Source organism: Diabrotica virgifera, chromosome 7 (assembly GCF_917563875.1).
Source record: "Diabrotica virgifera virgifera chromosome 7, PGI_DIABVI_V3a".
NCBI classification, from domain to species: Eukaryota; Metazoa; Arthropoda; class Insecta; order Coleoptera; family Chrysomelidae; genus Diabrotica; species Diabrotica virgifera.
This window is the reverse complement of record NC_065449.1, coordinates 89,077,556-89,094,855: the sequence shown is the minus strand read 5'-3', so window position 1 is coordinate 89,094,855 and position 17,300 is coordinate 89,077,556. Positions and strand designations below refer to the sequence as shown.

The 17,300-nt window shown below is 30.3% G+C and overlaps 1 protein-coding gene across 1 annotated transcript in view; it reads right to left on the bottom strand.

The window, feature by feature from the left end:
* Positions 1 to 16,634, bottom strand: part of LOC114340990 (alpha-tocopherol transfer protein-like) — a 53,296-nt gene extending 36,662 nt beyond the window's left edge. Inside the window, exons 1-2 of the mRNA XM_028291771.2 lie at positions 16,432 to 16,634; positions 5,842 to 6,001 (exon numbers count right to left, since the gene is read on the bottom strand). Of these exons, the coding sequence (XP_028147572.1) occupies positions 5,842 to 6,001; positions 16,432 to 16,558 (287 nt within the window). The 5' untranslated portion in view covers positions 16,559 to 16,634. The remainder of the gene's footprint in view (positions 1 to 5,841; positions 6,002 to 16,431) is intronic.
* Between the last annotated feature and the right edge of the window lie 666 nt (positions 16,635 to 17,300).

Here is a 17,300-nt window from a genome sequence, read left to right as displayed (position 1 = left end):
TGTAAAAAATCATGAAAATCTCGCAGTGTTTAGCTCCCCAAATAAAATTAATCGCTACTGCTTTACAAATAATTTACTTACCTATCTATTTTTTATATGATTTGTCAGTTTCACGGGTTTAAAGTGTTTATTTTTGAAAGGGTTATAATTGAGAAAGCTTAAATGTCACTAATCATGAGTGTATGCAAATTTTGAACAGCCATAAATTAACCAATTATGGAGAAACGGAGAAACAAAATAAACTAGCATATTAAAATTTATAATAGCAAAACCTACATTTTTTTACTCTTTAATATTTTTCTTATCACTAATACTTTTTAAGTTATTTTAAGTTAAATGAAATTTTTCAAAAATTTTTAGAATTTTTTTTTAATATAAAACCAAATGTTTTCAAAAATAAGCACTTCAAACGAATCAAACCTACAGATCATATAAACATTACACATACAGTTAAAATAGATGGTAAAGGCAAACGATTAATTTCATTTAGGGTGCTAAATAGAGTGCGGTTTCACGATTTTTTTTCTACCAAAAAAGGGGCAAACTTTTTTTTTCAGTGTAACTCGTTTATTTTTGATGATGTAAACTTTTGTAAAAAACAAATAATAAGCTTTTTTTCAATATTTTAAATATGTTAATAAGGTTTACCCGAAAAACGCTTCTTTCTTCCGTGATTTCGCGATGAATTATTTGATTTGGAATTAGACGAATAAGAACGTATTTTTCATGAGCTACAACTTTGCTTCTACTCAATTTGTAGACTTTACTGGTACATCATTTTTTTTCGTTTTTTTTTTATAGGCTACACTTTTGCTAAAAATATTTTTTTCGATAAAATATTTACTTTTTCAGTTATTTGGGAAAAACCGTCTGAAAACCTAGTTTTCTTTTGTCGAAAAATCAACATTTTAAATCGCGAATAACTCGAAAATTATTGACTTACGTAAAAAACTTTATAGAACAAAAGGTGCTTAAAATAAGTCAATTTATCCATTTCCGGCCTCATTTTAAACACACGTTTTTCACCCTCCGAGAAGGGGTAAATGTCACCCCCCCCCAAGTAAAAGTAACCAACGGCTCAAATTCAACTTTGAAGTTGAGGGTAAGTAGAACCTAAATCCAAATTTTCATGCAATTCCGAGTTGCCCCTGGAAATTACACTCCAAAACGGTCATTTATTGGGCTAAGAACAAGACTCCCCAAAATTATTTAAATCATTTAAATCATTACTTATGCTAACATAAATAAATTCTCGTTAAGGATTACTATAAATTTTAATTTTTGTGGAAATGGCATATGATTTATTTTTCACTTTTTCCTAAAAAAATCGAAAGTCTTCTCTTATTTTTATCATAAATTGCTTAATTTTGACGCTATTAACTTGTTCTGAAGCTCATTTGATCGGTATTCCGAAGTACTTTGACAAGTGTTTAGCAGATATATTTTATACATTCCATCGTTTTCCCGTTATTTAAGCTTGAATTAACTTTGAACTAACATTAGTTTAGTTCTTTGAGTGAGGAGTGTATTCAGTTTTTTATTATCTTCAATTTCAGTAATAATAACTTCTTTGTAGAAGCTTAAAGTTTTTGAGTTGTTCGTGAAAAACCGCTTTAAAACATGCATTTTTTTACGAAAAAATAAAATCTTTGGTCTTTAATAACGCAAAAGTGTTGATTTATATTAATAACTTTAATAAATAACACATTTTGCTTTTAATTTGTCCCTCTATCGATTTATGGTATTATTTTTAATAAACTAATTTTCACCCGCGAGGAGGGGTGGCATCCACCCCCAGGGTAAAAGCGAAAGTTGCCATCATGTCACCTTTGTTCCTTGAGGTATCCTCTAGTTACTCACCAATTTTCATGAAAACCGATGGAGGTTCAACGAAATCGGAGGTGAAAACCTTCAGGGACTGCACTAAAGAACACATCAATTTGAGACGTATTCTTGTTCTCATGATCATTTTTCAGTGCGTCATTAATTATGACGTCATATACTGTATTGGGTGTGTCGAGACTTATTTTCATGTAATTATTGACGAATCTGACAGATGCCAGAATCGTACTTTAGATGAAAAGCTTGTGGAATTAAACTAATTAGTAATTTAGTAGGTTTGATTTTTACACAATATGTTAACATGTAGGTATTTTTTATAAAGGGGAATAAAATTAAAAAGTAAACAATATTGTTAATTAAATTTATAAATATGGAAACATTAAAAAATGACACAAAACTATCCATAAACTGTGTTTTTTCTTCTTCTCTAGGTGCTGTCTCCGCTTAAAAAGTTGGTAATCATCAGAGCGATCTTTATTTCTGAAACCGCGGCTCTAAATAATTCATTGTTATTACATCCAAACCAGTTCCTAAGGTTCTTCAGCCCTGAGTTACGTCTCCTTACTATGGATATTTTTCTTGCATAATGACCTGGAGTATAAACTAACTTCTAACGAATTAAATTCTAAACCAAAATACAAAACTAACTTTTAACGAACTAAATTCTAAACCAAAACACAAAATAATGCACAAAAAAGTTGTGAAACACAAGGGAAGTCGAATTCGAAATTTCAAAATGACAGGTGCACAAAATACTGACCTGAGTAATAACCGTCACTTGACTCTTTGACACTTCTAAAAAATGGCCAAAATGAACGAAGTTTTCATCAAATGTTCGTAATACGTGTATTTGATTGGCTAGAAAAAACGCGCATTCTAAATATCAACGAATCAAACTTAGGTTAGGAATAGACATCTTATGTATATAACCATTGTAATGCTGCATTATTTTTGTGTTTAATCACGGAGCTACCGCTTTTTCCGTCTCATCAAACTTTAATGCATTAGAGCGAAATCGAAAAACTGTGACGCACTGAAAAATGATCATGAGAACAAGAATATAATATATGAATATTATGTTTCTGAACTTAACCAGTTACGTGACCGGTGACGTTAGGTAACAACCAGATAGGCGACCTATGTGATTATAGTGATACCGATGAAGCAGAAACTATTTTGGTCTATTTTGGTCTTAATAATTTTTTAGCAAGTGTACAGTGGGAACAATGTTTCTCAAATAATATTAATGATTCAGTTAACAATTTTTATGAAATCTTGGCTATGGGAATTGCTCTTTTTGTACCTTTGAAAAAATATATATCTAGCAGTTTTCCTAAATGGTTTTCACCAGAATTGCGATACATAACATCTCAAAAGAGAAAAATGCATAAAACTTACAGTAAATCACAATTACATTCAGATTACCTAAGATTTTGTCAACTACGTACAGAATGCAAACGAGTCGGAGAAGTATGTTGGTCTCAGTATATGTCTCATGTAAATAATGAGTTCAAAACTAATCCTAGGTCCTTTTGGAACTATGTGCGCGTCCTAAAGTCTAATAACTCACTACCACACTCAATGCAGTATAATGAAGAGTTAGCAGAAAACGGCCAAGACATTGTGAACCTTTTTAAGGAATTCTTTCAGACAGTCTACACTCCTGGAGACCAAAATAGTTCTGTGAATAATTTAGTTTTACCTGTAAATTGTTCACAAAATATTGACTTTGCAGACATTTCTATAAAAGAAATTTATAATAAAATTTTTCGTTTACCTAGTAAAACTACATTAGGTCCTGATGGAATACCCAATATTCTACTTAAAAGGTGTATCTGTACTCTTACAAAACCATTGCATGTTTTATATAATTTGTCCCTAACAACATCTGTTTTTCCTGATTACTGGAAAAATAGTTATATTATGCCTATTTACAAGAACGGAGATAAAAGCAATGTTAAGAACTGTAGAAGTGTTTGCATACAGTCATACATTCCCAAACTTTTTGACAGCTTGGTTTGTGGTCAGTTAAGTTGGTTATGTCGAAATTTAATAAATAAGAATCAGCATGGGTTTTTTTCGGGTCGATCTACTAGTACCAATTTAGTTTTATATCAGAATAGATTAATAAATGCTATGGAAGACTTTAAACAAATTGATACAGTATATACAGACTTTTCTAAAGCTTTTGATCGAGTTGACCATAGCATTTTCCTTAAGAGGCTCATCGATATTGGTTTTGGCATAACCACAGTCACCTGGGTCAAGAGTTTTCTGTCTGGCCACCAGCAGAAGGTTAAGGTTGGATCCTTTCTGTTAAACTCTATTGCAGTTACATTGGGCGTTCCTCAGGGCGGGCACTGCTCACCGATTTTCTTTGATCTGTTTGTGAATTCTATTTTCGACTGCTTTGAAAACAGTGATGGTTTAGCTTTTGCTGACGATTTTAAAATATCAAAGATAATTTCTAGTCCTTTAGACCAACACCTTCTGCAGGAAGACCTGGATAGATTGACACATTGGTGTACAGTAAACAAACTCAACCTAAATGTCTGAAAATGCTGTTACATTAGTTTTTTCAAAGGTAATAAGAAGACCAATACTTCATATAAAATAAATAATGGAGATCTAAAATATGTTTCAAAAGTTAAAGATTTAGGAGTGATTTTTGACGAAAGTTTGAGTTGTGTTGAACACATTAATTCAGTCTTCACGGATTTATTTTGAGGCACTGTAGTAATTTTTCAGTTGACACTGTAAGAGGAGTTTATTGTTCTTTGGTGCGATCTAAACTTGAATATGGCTCTATAGTATGGTCTCCATACCATGCAGTTCATAATATGATTGTTGAAAAAATTCAACACAAATTTTTGAGGTTCAGTGCATTTAAATTTGGTGAAACTATTGTAGATCACGATTATTCATTAATAGAAAACAGTTTAAAACTTAATACACTAGAAAATAGACGTAATCAAGTAGGATTAGTATTTTTGTATAATTTAATAAATGGAAATTTGAATTGCTGTGATCTATTACAATGTATTGATGTTGATATATTATTATAATGTTGATTTATTAAAAAGTTCAGACCATTACCCCTATGCGCGCCAATGATAAATATCAGATCCTTAATTGTATGTCAAAACATGCACAATAACTACCTCTTAAAACCCGCCAAGTTTTATTACAATGTTGCCAGTAGTTTCAGCGAAATCGTAAAAAATGTGTACAATTTGTTTTCTTCAACGCCCTGTATCCTGAAAATGGATGGCGATACAAAAAAATTTTATAAAACAAACCCCAATTATTTTTCAATTTTTTACCTATTCTAGTGACGGTGTTACCTTTTTTAAAAAATATGTATAAAATTGTATCAAAAAACGAAAAAAAAAAAACGAAAAAATGCGGTTTTTTATTTTTAAACGTACGTTTCACCAATTTTAAAAGAGTCTGAAAAAATTCAGGGTGTAATATTGTGCAAAAATACACGTTATAATTGATTTTCGTAAAAACGAGTGTCTTAGTTTCTTTTTCAGAGTTATTTAAAAGTTTAAAATTGTTCTAAAAATTCGAATTTCCCGCCAAAAAAATTTAAAAAAAATTTTTCATATAGATCTTTTTGAAACTTACAACTTTTTTAAATAAAGTTTTTGGCTAGCTCTTGGCGCGGCTGAGATAAAAAATAAAAACCTAAAAAGCCTAATTAGGCTCTAGGGGGGTCACGTGACCACCTAGGGGGCTAAAAATTTCAGAAAGTGAGTTCCTCTATATGTGCTAAAAAGTGACCTATATGGAATTTAAATCAAGTTGGGGGCACTTTTCACCGTCTTACCCGGCTAGGCCCTTTAAACTTAATATTTAACTTTTAAAACAAATTGGTTTGAATTTAAAAGTTTGCGCGTCACAGCGTTTCTTATAATTTTTTAAAACAAAGACAGAATTGATTTTATTCCGTAAGTGGTTTCCACACTATATCTAAAATAGGATTGAGGTACTTACACTTCTTCATACAAATCCTTTGTAGTCGATGATAAAGGAAGATTATTTTGATAGATATCTGGCATAATTTTTCTCACTGAGTAATACATATCTAGCGATTGTTTGGTTTTCTCTATGCTGAAATTGTTATTTACTAAGAAATAAGTAATCATTGTGGCAGCTGTAAAAGAAAAAAATATTTGCAGCTTTTCCAAATAAAAAATAGCACACAAAATTTAAAGAAATATTTAATCGCTTAATCGAGTATTAAAAAAAAAACGATAAGAAAGTAACGAAAAATAATAACAGACCATATAGGTCTGGATCCCGCGTACCAAAAAGTTGATTAATAGCAAGCTGAAAATTTGTTAATAGCTGAACGGTGTCTAGTCCGATAAACTGTGATGTATGGGAACACTGGAACAGGGAAATTTTTAATTGTGGAACTTGATTTTAATTGTGGAACTTGATTTTAATTGTGAAACGTGTCATCCCGACATTTTATGATTGTGAAAACTAGCAGGTTGTTTTTAAGTTTATTCAATAGCAAACTTTATATAATATATGAAGAAATGTTTGTCCGACAAACATGTTGGGCATTTTAATAAGTCCGACACGTGGAACATGTCAAATGACAGGAAATTATATTGGTGGTAAATAGCAGTCTGATTTTTGCATGTGATTTTAATGAAAGGGTAAAAAATCACTTGGAACTTCTGTCCGACAAAATACATGGGACGTTTTCGTAGTATGACGTTCGAAATTTTGTAACCTGTTCCACAATTAAAACTTCCCCTTTTCCAGTGTTCCGTATACCAAAGTTTGTCCGACTAGACACCGTTAAGCTATTAACAAATTTTCAGCTTGCTGTTAATAAACTTTTTTTGGTACCTACGCGGGATCCAGGCCTAATAGTTCAATAAAATATACTCACTGATACATGTGATACAATCCCATATCAAGAATTGATAGAATAAATTTAATTCAGAATTACATATTAAGAGGAGAAAGTCTATGAGAAAGTTCAGAAAAGAACTCTCCAGAAACCATGATTGAAAAAAGGATACTACTGAAAAATTTAGTAACGCGAAACACCTAAATAAATTTGGAACACAATAACTGAAAATCGTTTTAAAAATTGATAAAAATTAAAACTTTTTTAGATGTGACTTTGTACAAAGAAACATTTACGTCCACTGTAGAAATTGCCAGACAAACCAGAATTGAAATTACACGTAACTCATTTATGAAAATCGACGAATTTTTTGCGATAGAACTTTTAATGTAATCATTAAAATGCGAATACTTAGATGTAACTATTTAGTATCCTCCAATTAGTGCAGACACTGAAGTAGACCGAACAAATTAAATTACAGTACATGTAAATCAAAATGTAATTCTGTACAAGTGTGAATATTTTTTTTATCAAAGGTTAGGTCCAATCAAAACATATTTTCAAGAAAGTATATGATTCATATGAGAGGATAATTGTTTAAATAATTCAAAATAGGTAATTTTTGCACAAAATTTACTTTTTTTAGCTGCTGCGATAATTCGTGTTTTTATTAAGGATTTTACAATTTATTTCTGCAAAGATGATGCAACAGTCTTTTATATGAGACTAACTAAATTAATTTTGACCCTTAATTTATTTAAATAATTGTAAATCAAAATTGAAAAACACACTTCCAAAAAAATACTATTTGCAATATAAATAAGCACTGTAAAATATTTTATTTTACATAAAAAGTTGGGTTATGATATTACTATAAATTGACAAAAAAATTGGTTGATAAATAATGAGTAGTTTACGAAATATTTAATTTGTTTTTTAAAAACTACCATTTTTTAAATTGCAAAAACGTGGTTGTTGCCGATAGCGTATACAAGTTTTTAAAGTTTCATTTATTTTGCTTTTATGTATGTTTTCGATAAATGTATTGACAAATCAAAATTTCAATTAAACACCCCTCCAAAATGGCGTTTGAAAATTGGTGTAATTTGTTTAAAATTTATTTTTTTATTAACATCGCCGGGATTAAACATTTTGAAATTATTTTTTGATATACGTATTCTTGGTAATTTTTGACATATTCAAAAAGGTATAAAAATTTTCTAAAAGCATTTTTGGCGGAGATAGCTTTTCCCATTTTAAAAATTCATAATTTGTTTATTTATCAATATTGACATTTAAAAGTACGTGAGTACATCTAATGGTCATACTACTTAACAATGTCATTTATACACATAATAAAAATTGTAGAATATTTTGAAAAATGATGATATTCGTAGCACCTTAAATAAAAACTTTTTGTTTGAAAATTGGCGGAGGAGTAGTTTCCAATATCTCCGTTAATAATGGGCCAATTTCAATGTTTTCAACATTTTTTTCTGTTTTCTGTCAGCAGTAGAATGTATTTTAAGTTAAATAAATTACATACATTCTTCTTTTTGTGTCAATTAATTTAATTAAAAATAATTTTTCTTGGACACCCTGTATCAATAATTATGTCAATGTTAATATTACTGAATAGAGAATCGAATAACCTTTCCAATGAACTAATACACGATCCCTATTCCCTATTTAAAAATAAGGGGTGGGGGATGTGGAAGGGAGGGGGTAGACAAATGACAGATGTATATACCGTAAAAATGTGTCCCCCTTAGATTAAAAATCGACCTATTTCGTCATTTCCCTAAAATCTAATAAATACGGCCAAATATCAAGGTGGATTGTTTTCTTTGGCTCACACTGTATATATTTTAATATACTAAAAAAGTCTTTAACAAATTGTTAATGCTAATTCAGTATTATTTTTTTATTTTTTTTTTATATAAAATCCTTTGTATCAATTTTTATTTATCACATCTAGAGAAAAAAAATTGAAAAAAATTGTTTATAACCAATTGACGAATATTTTTATTGTTAAAAGTGTCATTTACTGTGTCAGTTACTATTTTTATAAGCTACCATAAACTAAAGAAAAAACATTGAGATTGGTCCATTATTAACGAAGGTATTGCAAAGTACTACTGCACCACTCTTCATGTAAAAAGTTTTCAGTTAGGGTTTCTACTAAAAATATTATTTTTTCAAATATTCCAAAATTTTAACTCTATGTATAAATGACAATGTTAAGTAGTAGGGTTGATAGATGGACTCACGCACTTAAATGTTAATATTGATAAATAAACAAATTATGAATTTTTAAACTTGGAAACGCTATCTGGAAAAGCTTGGCAAAAAATGGATCTAGAAATTTTTTTTAATGTGTCAAAACTACCAAGAACACGAATATCGAAAAATAATTTCAAAATTTTTAATCCCGGTGATGTTATTAAAAAAACAAATTTTAAACAAATTACACCAATTTTTCAAACGCCATTTTGAAGGGATGTTAAATTAAAATTTTAATTTGTCAATACATTTATCAAAAATATATATGAAAGCAAAAAAAATGAGACCTTAAAAACTTGTATACTCTATCGGTAACAACCGCGCTTTTGCAATTGAAAAAATGGTATTTTTTTATAAACAAATTAAATATCTCATAAACTACTCAATATTTATCAACCAATTTTTTTGACAATTTATAGTGATATCTTAGCTCAACTTTTTGTGAAAAACAAAATATTTATAGTGCTTATTTATATCGCAATAATATTTTTTTGGAAATTTGTTTATTAATTTTGAGTTACAATTATTTAAATAAATTAAGAGTCAACATTAATTTAGTAAGTCTCATGTAAAAGACTGTGTCTTCATCTTTGGAGGAAAAAATTGTAAAATTCTTAATAAAAACAAGAATTGCCGCAGCAGTTAGAAAAGTAAATTTTGTGCAAAAATTACCAAGTTTAATTATTTAAACAATGATCCCCTCATATGAATCATATACTTTCATGAAAATATCTTTTGTTTTGACCTAAACTTTAATAAAAAATTTATTCCAACCTGTACGGAATTACACTTTGTTTTTGTTTTATTTTATTGGGCTAAAGGTTTTTACCTCCGACTTCTCTCAACCTTCATCAATTTTCATGAAAATGAGTAGTTAGAAGATACCTCAAGAAACAAAAGTGATATGCGCTTTTACCCTGGGGGTGGATGCCACCCCTTCTCGGGGGTGAAAATTATTTTGATAAAAATAGCCCCTTAAGTCGATAGAGCAAATTATAAGAAAAATGTGTTATATCAAGTTATTAAAATAAATCAACACTTTCTGACTTCTTAAAGATCAAAGGTTTTAGTTTTTTGTGAAAAAAATACATATTTTTAAGTTGGTTTTCACATTTAACTCAAAGACTTTTATAATACAAATTTTTACAAAAAAGTTATTATTCCTAAAATTGAAGTAAATAACATCTCAAATGAATTTCTTATTTGAAAAATCTTTTAATATTAATTCGAAGTAATTTGTAGGTGATTGAATGTATTTTTTTTTTCGGCGAGTATTCAAATCTAGGTAGTTAAACTTAAATAACAGGAAAACGATGCATTTTAAAACATATATTTACAAAATACTTGTCAGTGTACTCAGGAATACCTATTAAATGAGCCTCTATCAATGAAATTGATAGTATCAAAACTAAGCAAGTTATGATGAAAATAAGAGAACCCTTTCAAATTTTTTAGAAAAAAAGTGAATAAAACATACGTCAGTTCCACAAAAATTTATATCTAATCCCTATAAGAGTTTATTTATTTTAGTTTAAATAATGAAATTAAAATTTTTTAATCGGTTTAGAATACGTACATATTTTAAAATAAAAATATGATTTAAAAAAATCATAATTTTTCAAATTTTTGTAAATTTTTTTTTGGTAATAACTCAAAAAATACTCGATAGACGTAAAAAATGGTACAGAACCAACTTTTATTTGTTTTTTTAAGATTTTACATTTTCGTTATTTTTCTAGGATAAAAATAACCAAGATAGAAACGTTTAAAACCTAAATTTTACTATGAGAACCATGTAACCGGGGCCCTTTAATGTATTAAAAAAATTAAAAAGGCAAAAACATTAAATTTAATAAGATTTTATAGCTCTTCAATTTATTTGTCAAATGATTTTTGGATGTACCTGATATCGTACAAATTAATAGGGTTATTCTAAAAAAATAATATCATTTTTTTGGAAAAAATGTTCGAAGCATAAATTTTGATGGAATCTTCTTCTTCTGAAGCTCATTTGTTAGGTATTTCTGAATACTTTTACAAGTGTTATGTAAGTATATGTTATAAAATGCCTCGTTTTCCCGTTATTTAAGCATGAATAATTAGATTTGAGTACTGGGCGAAAAAAAGTATACATTAAGTTACATATAACTCACTTTGAATTAATGCTAAAAGGCTTTTCAAGTAAGGAATTTATTGGATTATTTATTAGCTTTAATTTTGGTAAGGGTAACTTATGTTAAGAGCTTATATTTTTTGAGCATCTTAATGCATATTTTTGGGCATTCCAAACCGCTTTAGACCAAGCATATTTTTTTACGAAAAATGAAACTTTTTGGTCTTTAATAACTCAAAAAGTATTGATTTATTTTAATAAATAACTTTACATAATAAATTTTGTTTAGAACTTGTCCCTCTACCGATTTCTTGGGTTATTTTTAATATAATAATTGTCATTACCGAGAAGGGGTGGAATCCGCCCCAGGGTAAAATCACAAGTTGGCATCGTGCAAATTTTATTCCTTGAGGTATCTTCTAACCACTCACCAATTTTCATGAAAATCCATGAAGGTTCACCGAAATCAGAGGTAGTAGATCATATCGAACTTCAGTGACTGCACTTTGCCACCTTGGCTAAAGCGATGATGAGAAAAGTGGAAGTCTTCCACATCTGAGCTTAGAGGAATAGTGAGAATATCTTCTGTGGACAAAGTAACGTATGAAGAAATCACGTGACGATATGAGCAAAACACTAGCGTTAAAACAAGACGATTTTCATGGCTGCATTTTTCAAGACGCCGAATGCACTTTAAGAATAACAATAGAATGATACACAGTATATGTCGAAGATTGTCTGTAGTATTATGAAGAGCTTTTTTTCTACAATATCTAATCTAATAAAATCCGAATGCGACAAGTCACGCAGAGTGTCCGGTCTGGTACATTTGTTAATATATAAACATTAAATGACGTTTAATAAACGTCTTTTATTTTTTTATATCGCGGATAATTTTGTTATTTATATGTTAAACAATAGTGTAGGTACTGCACAACAAGTGAGAAAAAAGACATATTTATCACGGCCGCAGAAGTTTGTTGGCACGAGTCGATGGCGAGTGCCGCAAATCAAGAGAGGGAGAAATAGGTATGTCATTTTCTCATGTGTTGCACACTGTACTTTTTCTATGGATGCGTTTTTGTCAAGAGTTCAAACTTCAAAATAAATTATTTAGGTGCTTTTACGTACATTATATGCCTAAATTTAAATAAAAAATATATATACATATATATGTAGGTATTTAATATTCTTAATATTTATATACTTTATTTATTTATAATTATAATTAACAATTATATTTGAATAGTTTTGAAAGGTAATTCCTGGTAAGTTTTGTTTCCACACATTTTGTTTGAAAACAATAATTGTGTTTGTATTGTGCATGTTACCATGGAAACGACGATCGTATGTATAGAAAACCGGCGGACAACCAGTGAGAAATTATTTCTCACTGCAATGGCCCCCCACTTTTTTCACTGCGTGAGAAAATTTTCCTTTTGAATGTATGTAAGTAGTGAGAGAAGTTGCACATTGTATAGCATCCATATATAGGTACTTATACTGGGTTGGGATAAAGTATGGAACCAAGCAAATATCTTTGAAACGAAAATAACAATATTTATGAAACATTACGTGCAAATACAATGACGCAAAAGGCTTCTGATGACATATTTTTTGTTACTACTCAACTTCTGTTTTCACCGGAAATACAACTTATTTACTTTAAATGGGATACCCTTTATATTTTGCAGATTTTAAAAGAACTTGTTATTTTTTATTCATACATACCAAATTTGGAAGAAAAAATTTGTTAAAAAGTGTCTGTAGAAAATTGTTTGTATTAATACAACGTAGTAGGTAATAAACGAGTTCTATACTGTAGACTAAAATTGTTATTTACATGCACTGCATGACTTCTTTAAATTTAGTATAGTAGGTAACCGTGTTTAAGGCTGGCGTAGCTCAGGCGGTAGTATGCTTGGCTCGAGTGCTGTATAAAGCCGCGTCAGCGGTATAAAACGGGAGGCTATTATTATTAAGGTAACTGTTACTGAACTAATTGACAGAAATAAGTTGTATTAAAAATGGTTCATTTAAGTAAAAAATATCGTTGTGAAATATTAATGATAATCGGTTATGGTGAATTTTAATTTTTTGGAGGTGAATTTTCCAAATCGATGGATTGGACGTAGAGGATTCATAAAGTGGCCCGCTCATTCTCGGTACCTCAATCCGTTAGATTTTTTTTCTTTGGGGTTATCTAAAATCACGTGTTTACGTTAGGCGACCAACATGCATGCAAGATTTGAGACACAGAATAATAATTGATAAATGTGAACTAATATGACGAGAAATCTTGCAGAGTGACTCACGAATTTATTTATATGCTTGCACGTTGTGAGGAGGTGAGCATTTTCAACATTTGAAATTATTTTTTTTTATTTTTATTATCATTGGTCTAACGTAAATAAATTAACCTATTTTTTAACTGTAAAGAGATTTATTTCTTGTTTTAACAGTTTTTTCTTCCAAAATTGGTATGTATGAATTAAAAATAATAAGTTTTTTTAAAATCTCCAAAAATAAACAGGGTGTCACATTTAAAGTAAATAAGTTAAGGGTATTTCCGGTGAAACCGGAAGTGGATTAGTAACAAAAAATATGGCGTCAGATGCTTTTTACGTCACTGTACCTGCATGCAAAGTTTCATAAATATTGGTATTTTCGTTTCAAATGTTTGGTTCCATACTTTATCCCAATTCTGTATAGAAAATTATATACATAGGTACTTTATATTAAAATGATGTTTTTAAAATTTAATAAAGGAACTTTATTATTTATTTATTAGTTAGATATTAAACAAATTATGTTATAGTTTGACTTTGACCGTTCTGTCAAAATAAACAAGGTATTTGCAAGCTTTATTTATACGATAGCAGATGGCGTTAGGAGCTTATGGAATTGTTTTAAAATATTATTGTTTTCACCCAATTTTGAAAAAAACGTGAAAACTTTGAATTATCCACATCCGTCTTTCCGTCTGTCTTTAATCACAACTCTTCCGTCAATATACCAGCTAGAATGACAAATGAGGTGTCAAATGAAAGCTTATAATCCAAGGATGGCACTAAAGGTGAGAAATTTTACCTAGGCTGTCTTTCCGTCTGTCGGTCCCACTGCGAATATAACATCTCCATCATTATACCAGTTAGAATGACAAATGAGGTTTCAAGTGAAAGCTTATAATGCAAGGATGGTACTAAAGATGAGATATTTAACCTAGGCTGTCTGTCCGTCGGTCCGTCCGACCGCGAATATATTTCCTCCGTCATTATACCAGGTAGAATGACAAATGAGGTGTCAAATGAAAGCTTATAATACAAGGATGGTACTAAATGTGAGAAATTTTACCTAGGCTGTCTTTCCGTCTGTCGGTCCCACTGCGAATATAACATCTCCATCATTATACCAGTTAGAATGACAAATGAGGTTTCAAGTGAAAGCTTATAATGCAAGGATGGTACTAAAGATGAGATATTTAACCTAGGCTGTCTGTCCGTCGGTCCGTCCGACCGCGAATATATTTCCTCCGTCATTATACCAGGTAGAATGACAAATGAGGTGTCAAATGAAAGCTTATAATGCAAGGATAAGGATGGTACTAAATGTGAAAAATTTGACCTAGGCTGTCTGTCCGTCCGACTGCGAATATAACTCCTCCGTCACTATACCAGGTAGAATAACAATTGAGGTGTCGAATGAAAGCTTATAATCCAAGGATGGTACTAAATGTGCGAAATTTGACCTAGGACTTCCGGTTTTAGAAATGCGACCAGAAGTACTGTTTTAAAGTCACCAGAATATTACACGTGATATATTATTCGACGCTACTTCGCAAGAAGAGAACAAATATATACTTCCGGTTTCATGACTGTCTGTTCATCTGCCTTTCCGTCCGCGAATACATTATTTCCGCGAATATTTCCATTATTAATACAGCTAGAATGACAAGTGAGGTGTCAAATGAAAGCTTATAATGCAAGGATGGTACTAAATGTGAAAAATATGACCTAGGCTGTCTGTCCGTCCGACTGCGAATATAACTCCTCCGTCACTATACCAGGTAGAATATCAATTGAGGTGTCGAATGAAAGCTTATAATCCAAGGATGGTACTAAATGTGCGAAATTTGACCTAGGACTTCCGGTTTTAGAAATGCGACCAGAAGTACTGTTTTAAAGTCACCAGAATAGTACACGTGATATATTATTCGACGCTACTTCCCAAGAAGAGAACAAATATATACTTCCGGTTTCATGACTGTCTGTTCATCTGCTTTTCCGTCCGCGAATACAACTCCTCCATTATTAATAAAGATAGAATGACAAATGAGGTGTCGAATGAAAGCTTATAACCCAATGATGGTATTAAACATGAGAAATTTGACATCGGACTTCCGGTTTTAGAGTTGCAACCGTATGAACTGTTCTAAAGTCACCGAAATAGTATAAGCGATATATCATTCGACGTGCCTTAGCAAGATGAGAAAAAATTTTGGTTTTGGTTTTTATATCATTTCCGCTTAAAAAGTTCTAATCAGAAGTGCCGTTATAGTCGCAGAAATAGTACATGTAACACATCAATCGAAGCGTATTGAAAAGTTGAGTTTTAATCTTTAGTTCCTGTTTTGAAGTCATTTCTGTTTAAACAAGACCCAAAGTTTAGTCAGAATGTCTCAAAACTAGTAAAATCGTATATAGATCGACGCAAAGTTACACGAAGCGTTCAAATATCGACTTCCAGTTCTACTTTCGATTACTTTGGGTGAAAACCTAGGACTTACGAAGTCCAATTACTTGTTTGATATTAAATTTAATTATTATGTAAAATAAAAAAAATGTTTAAAAATAAAATTTGAGCATAGTTTGAATGTAATTCAAGTTCGTAAGTTTATAGTATTTTCTACTTCATCAGCACTTAATTATATTTTTCGCAAAATTTACAAAATATGGGTTACTTTATTTAAAAAAAATAATTTCAAGCATCATGTTACTTTATATTTACTTGGTTTACATGCAAGACTTTAATTATTTTAAAAATGTAATTCCTTTGAAAGTTTATTGATTCTAAATTTTTGGAAAAATTGGCTGGAGTGACTGTAGATGGCAATTGATTAAATTTTCCGTCGAATGGCGATGGGTAAAATCACTAGTATTTAATAAAAATACAAAAACCGAATGGCACATTAAAATAAAAATGAAAATTAAAATAGGCAGTAAACAAACCAGCTGCTCTACTTTTGTTGGTAAAAGTATCAGTATTATTGTTAAAATATTTTTTATTTAAAATACCTACAAATAAGGTATGTTACAATTACCTGGTATTTCCGGCAAATGATTCTGTGTTTTGATCCAATTCTTGATAATTTCGACATCATGAGTAACGTTTTCCTTACTTTTTCCGAAATGATTAAAGATTTTCTGAAAATCCGTCTTAAACGACATATTTAGTTAGGTACTTTTTTTATCTATGAAAAGCGATACAAGAATTCTTAATATTTCTATCGTATTTTGGCCGAAACTTTAAATACTAGAAAATTCAAGGATATCACCTTCATTAAATATTATTGTGGTTAAATAATTTTGAAAATATTGCCAAAAAATTCCTACTAAACAAGCACAAAACATCTCATAACAACAAAAAAAGTTATTAAATCATTTCATCAAAAATCTTGGTCGCAAATATTTGTAATAGAGCATCAAGAAAGAAGACGCAAATATACATGTTTACCACGCATCTTAATAGGAATTATAAACAGGTTTAAAATATCTAAATATAAAAAAGTTTTTTTAAAATAAAAGACAAAATAAAAAACAAGAGTGTTCTGTAATTAAATAGACTAAGAGCCGGTATAGGTGAAACGATAAGAGTCTTTAATCTAAATAGCGGAACCAAAAATAAAACGTATGAACTTCTTCCTCTTCTTCAGGTGCCATTTCCGCTACGGAGGTTGGTAATGATCATAGCTATTTTAATTTTTGAGGCAGGAGCTCTAAATAGTTCTTTTGAGCTGCGTCCAAACCATTTTCTCAAGTACTTCAGCCATGAAATTTGTCTTATTTCGATGCTTCTTCTGCCATCTATCTTTCCTTGCATTATGAGCCGCAGGATGCCACACTTCTCGCCCCGCATCACATGTCCGAGATACTGTAGTTTTCCTTCTTTAATTGTAAGTTCAACTTCTAT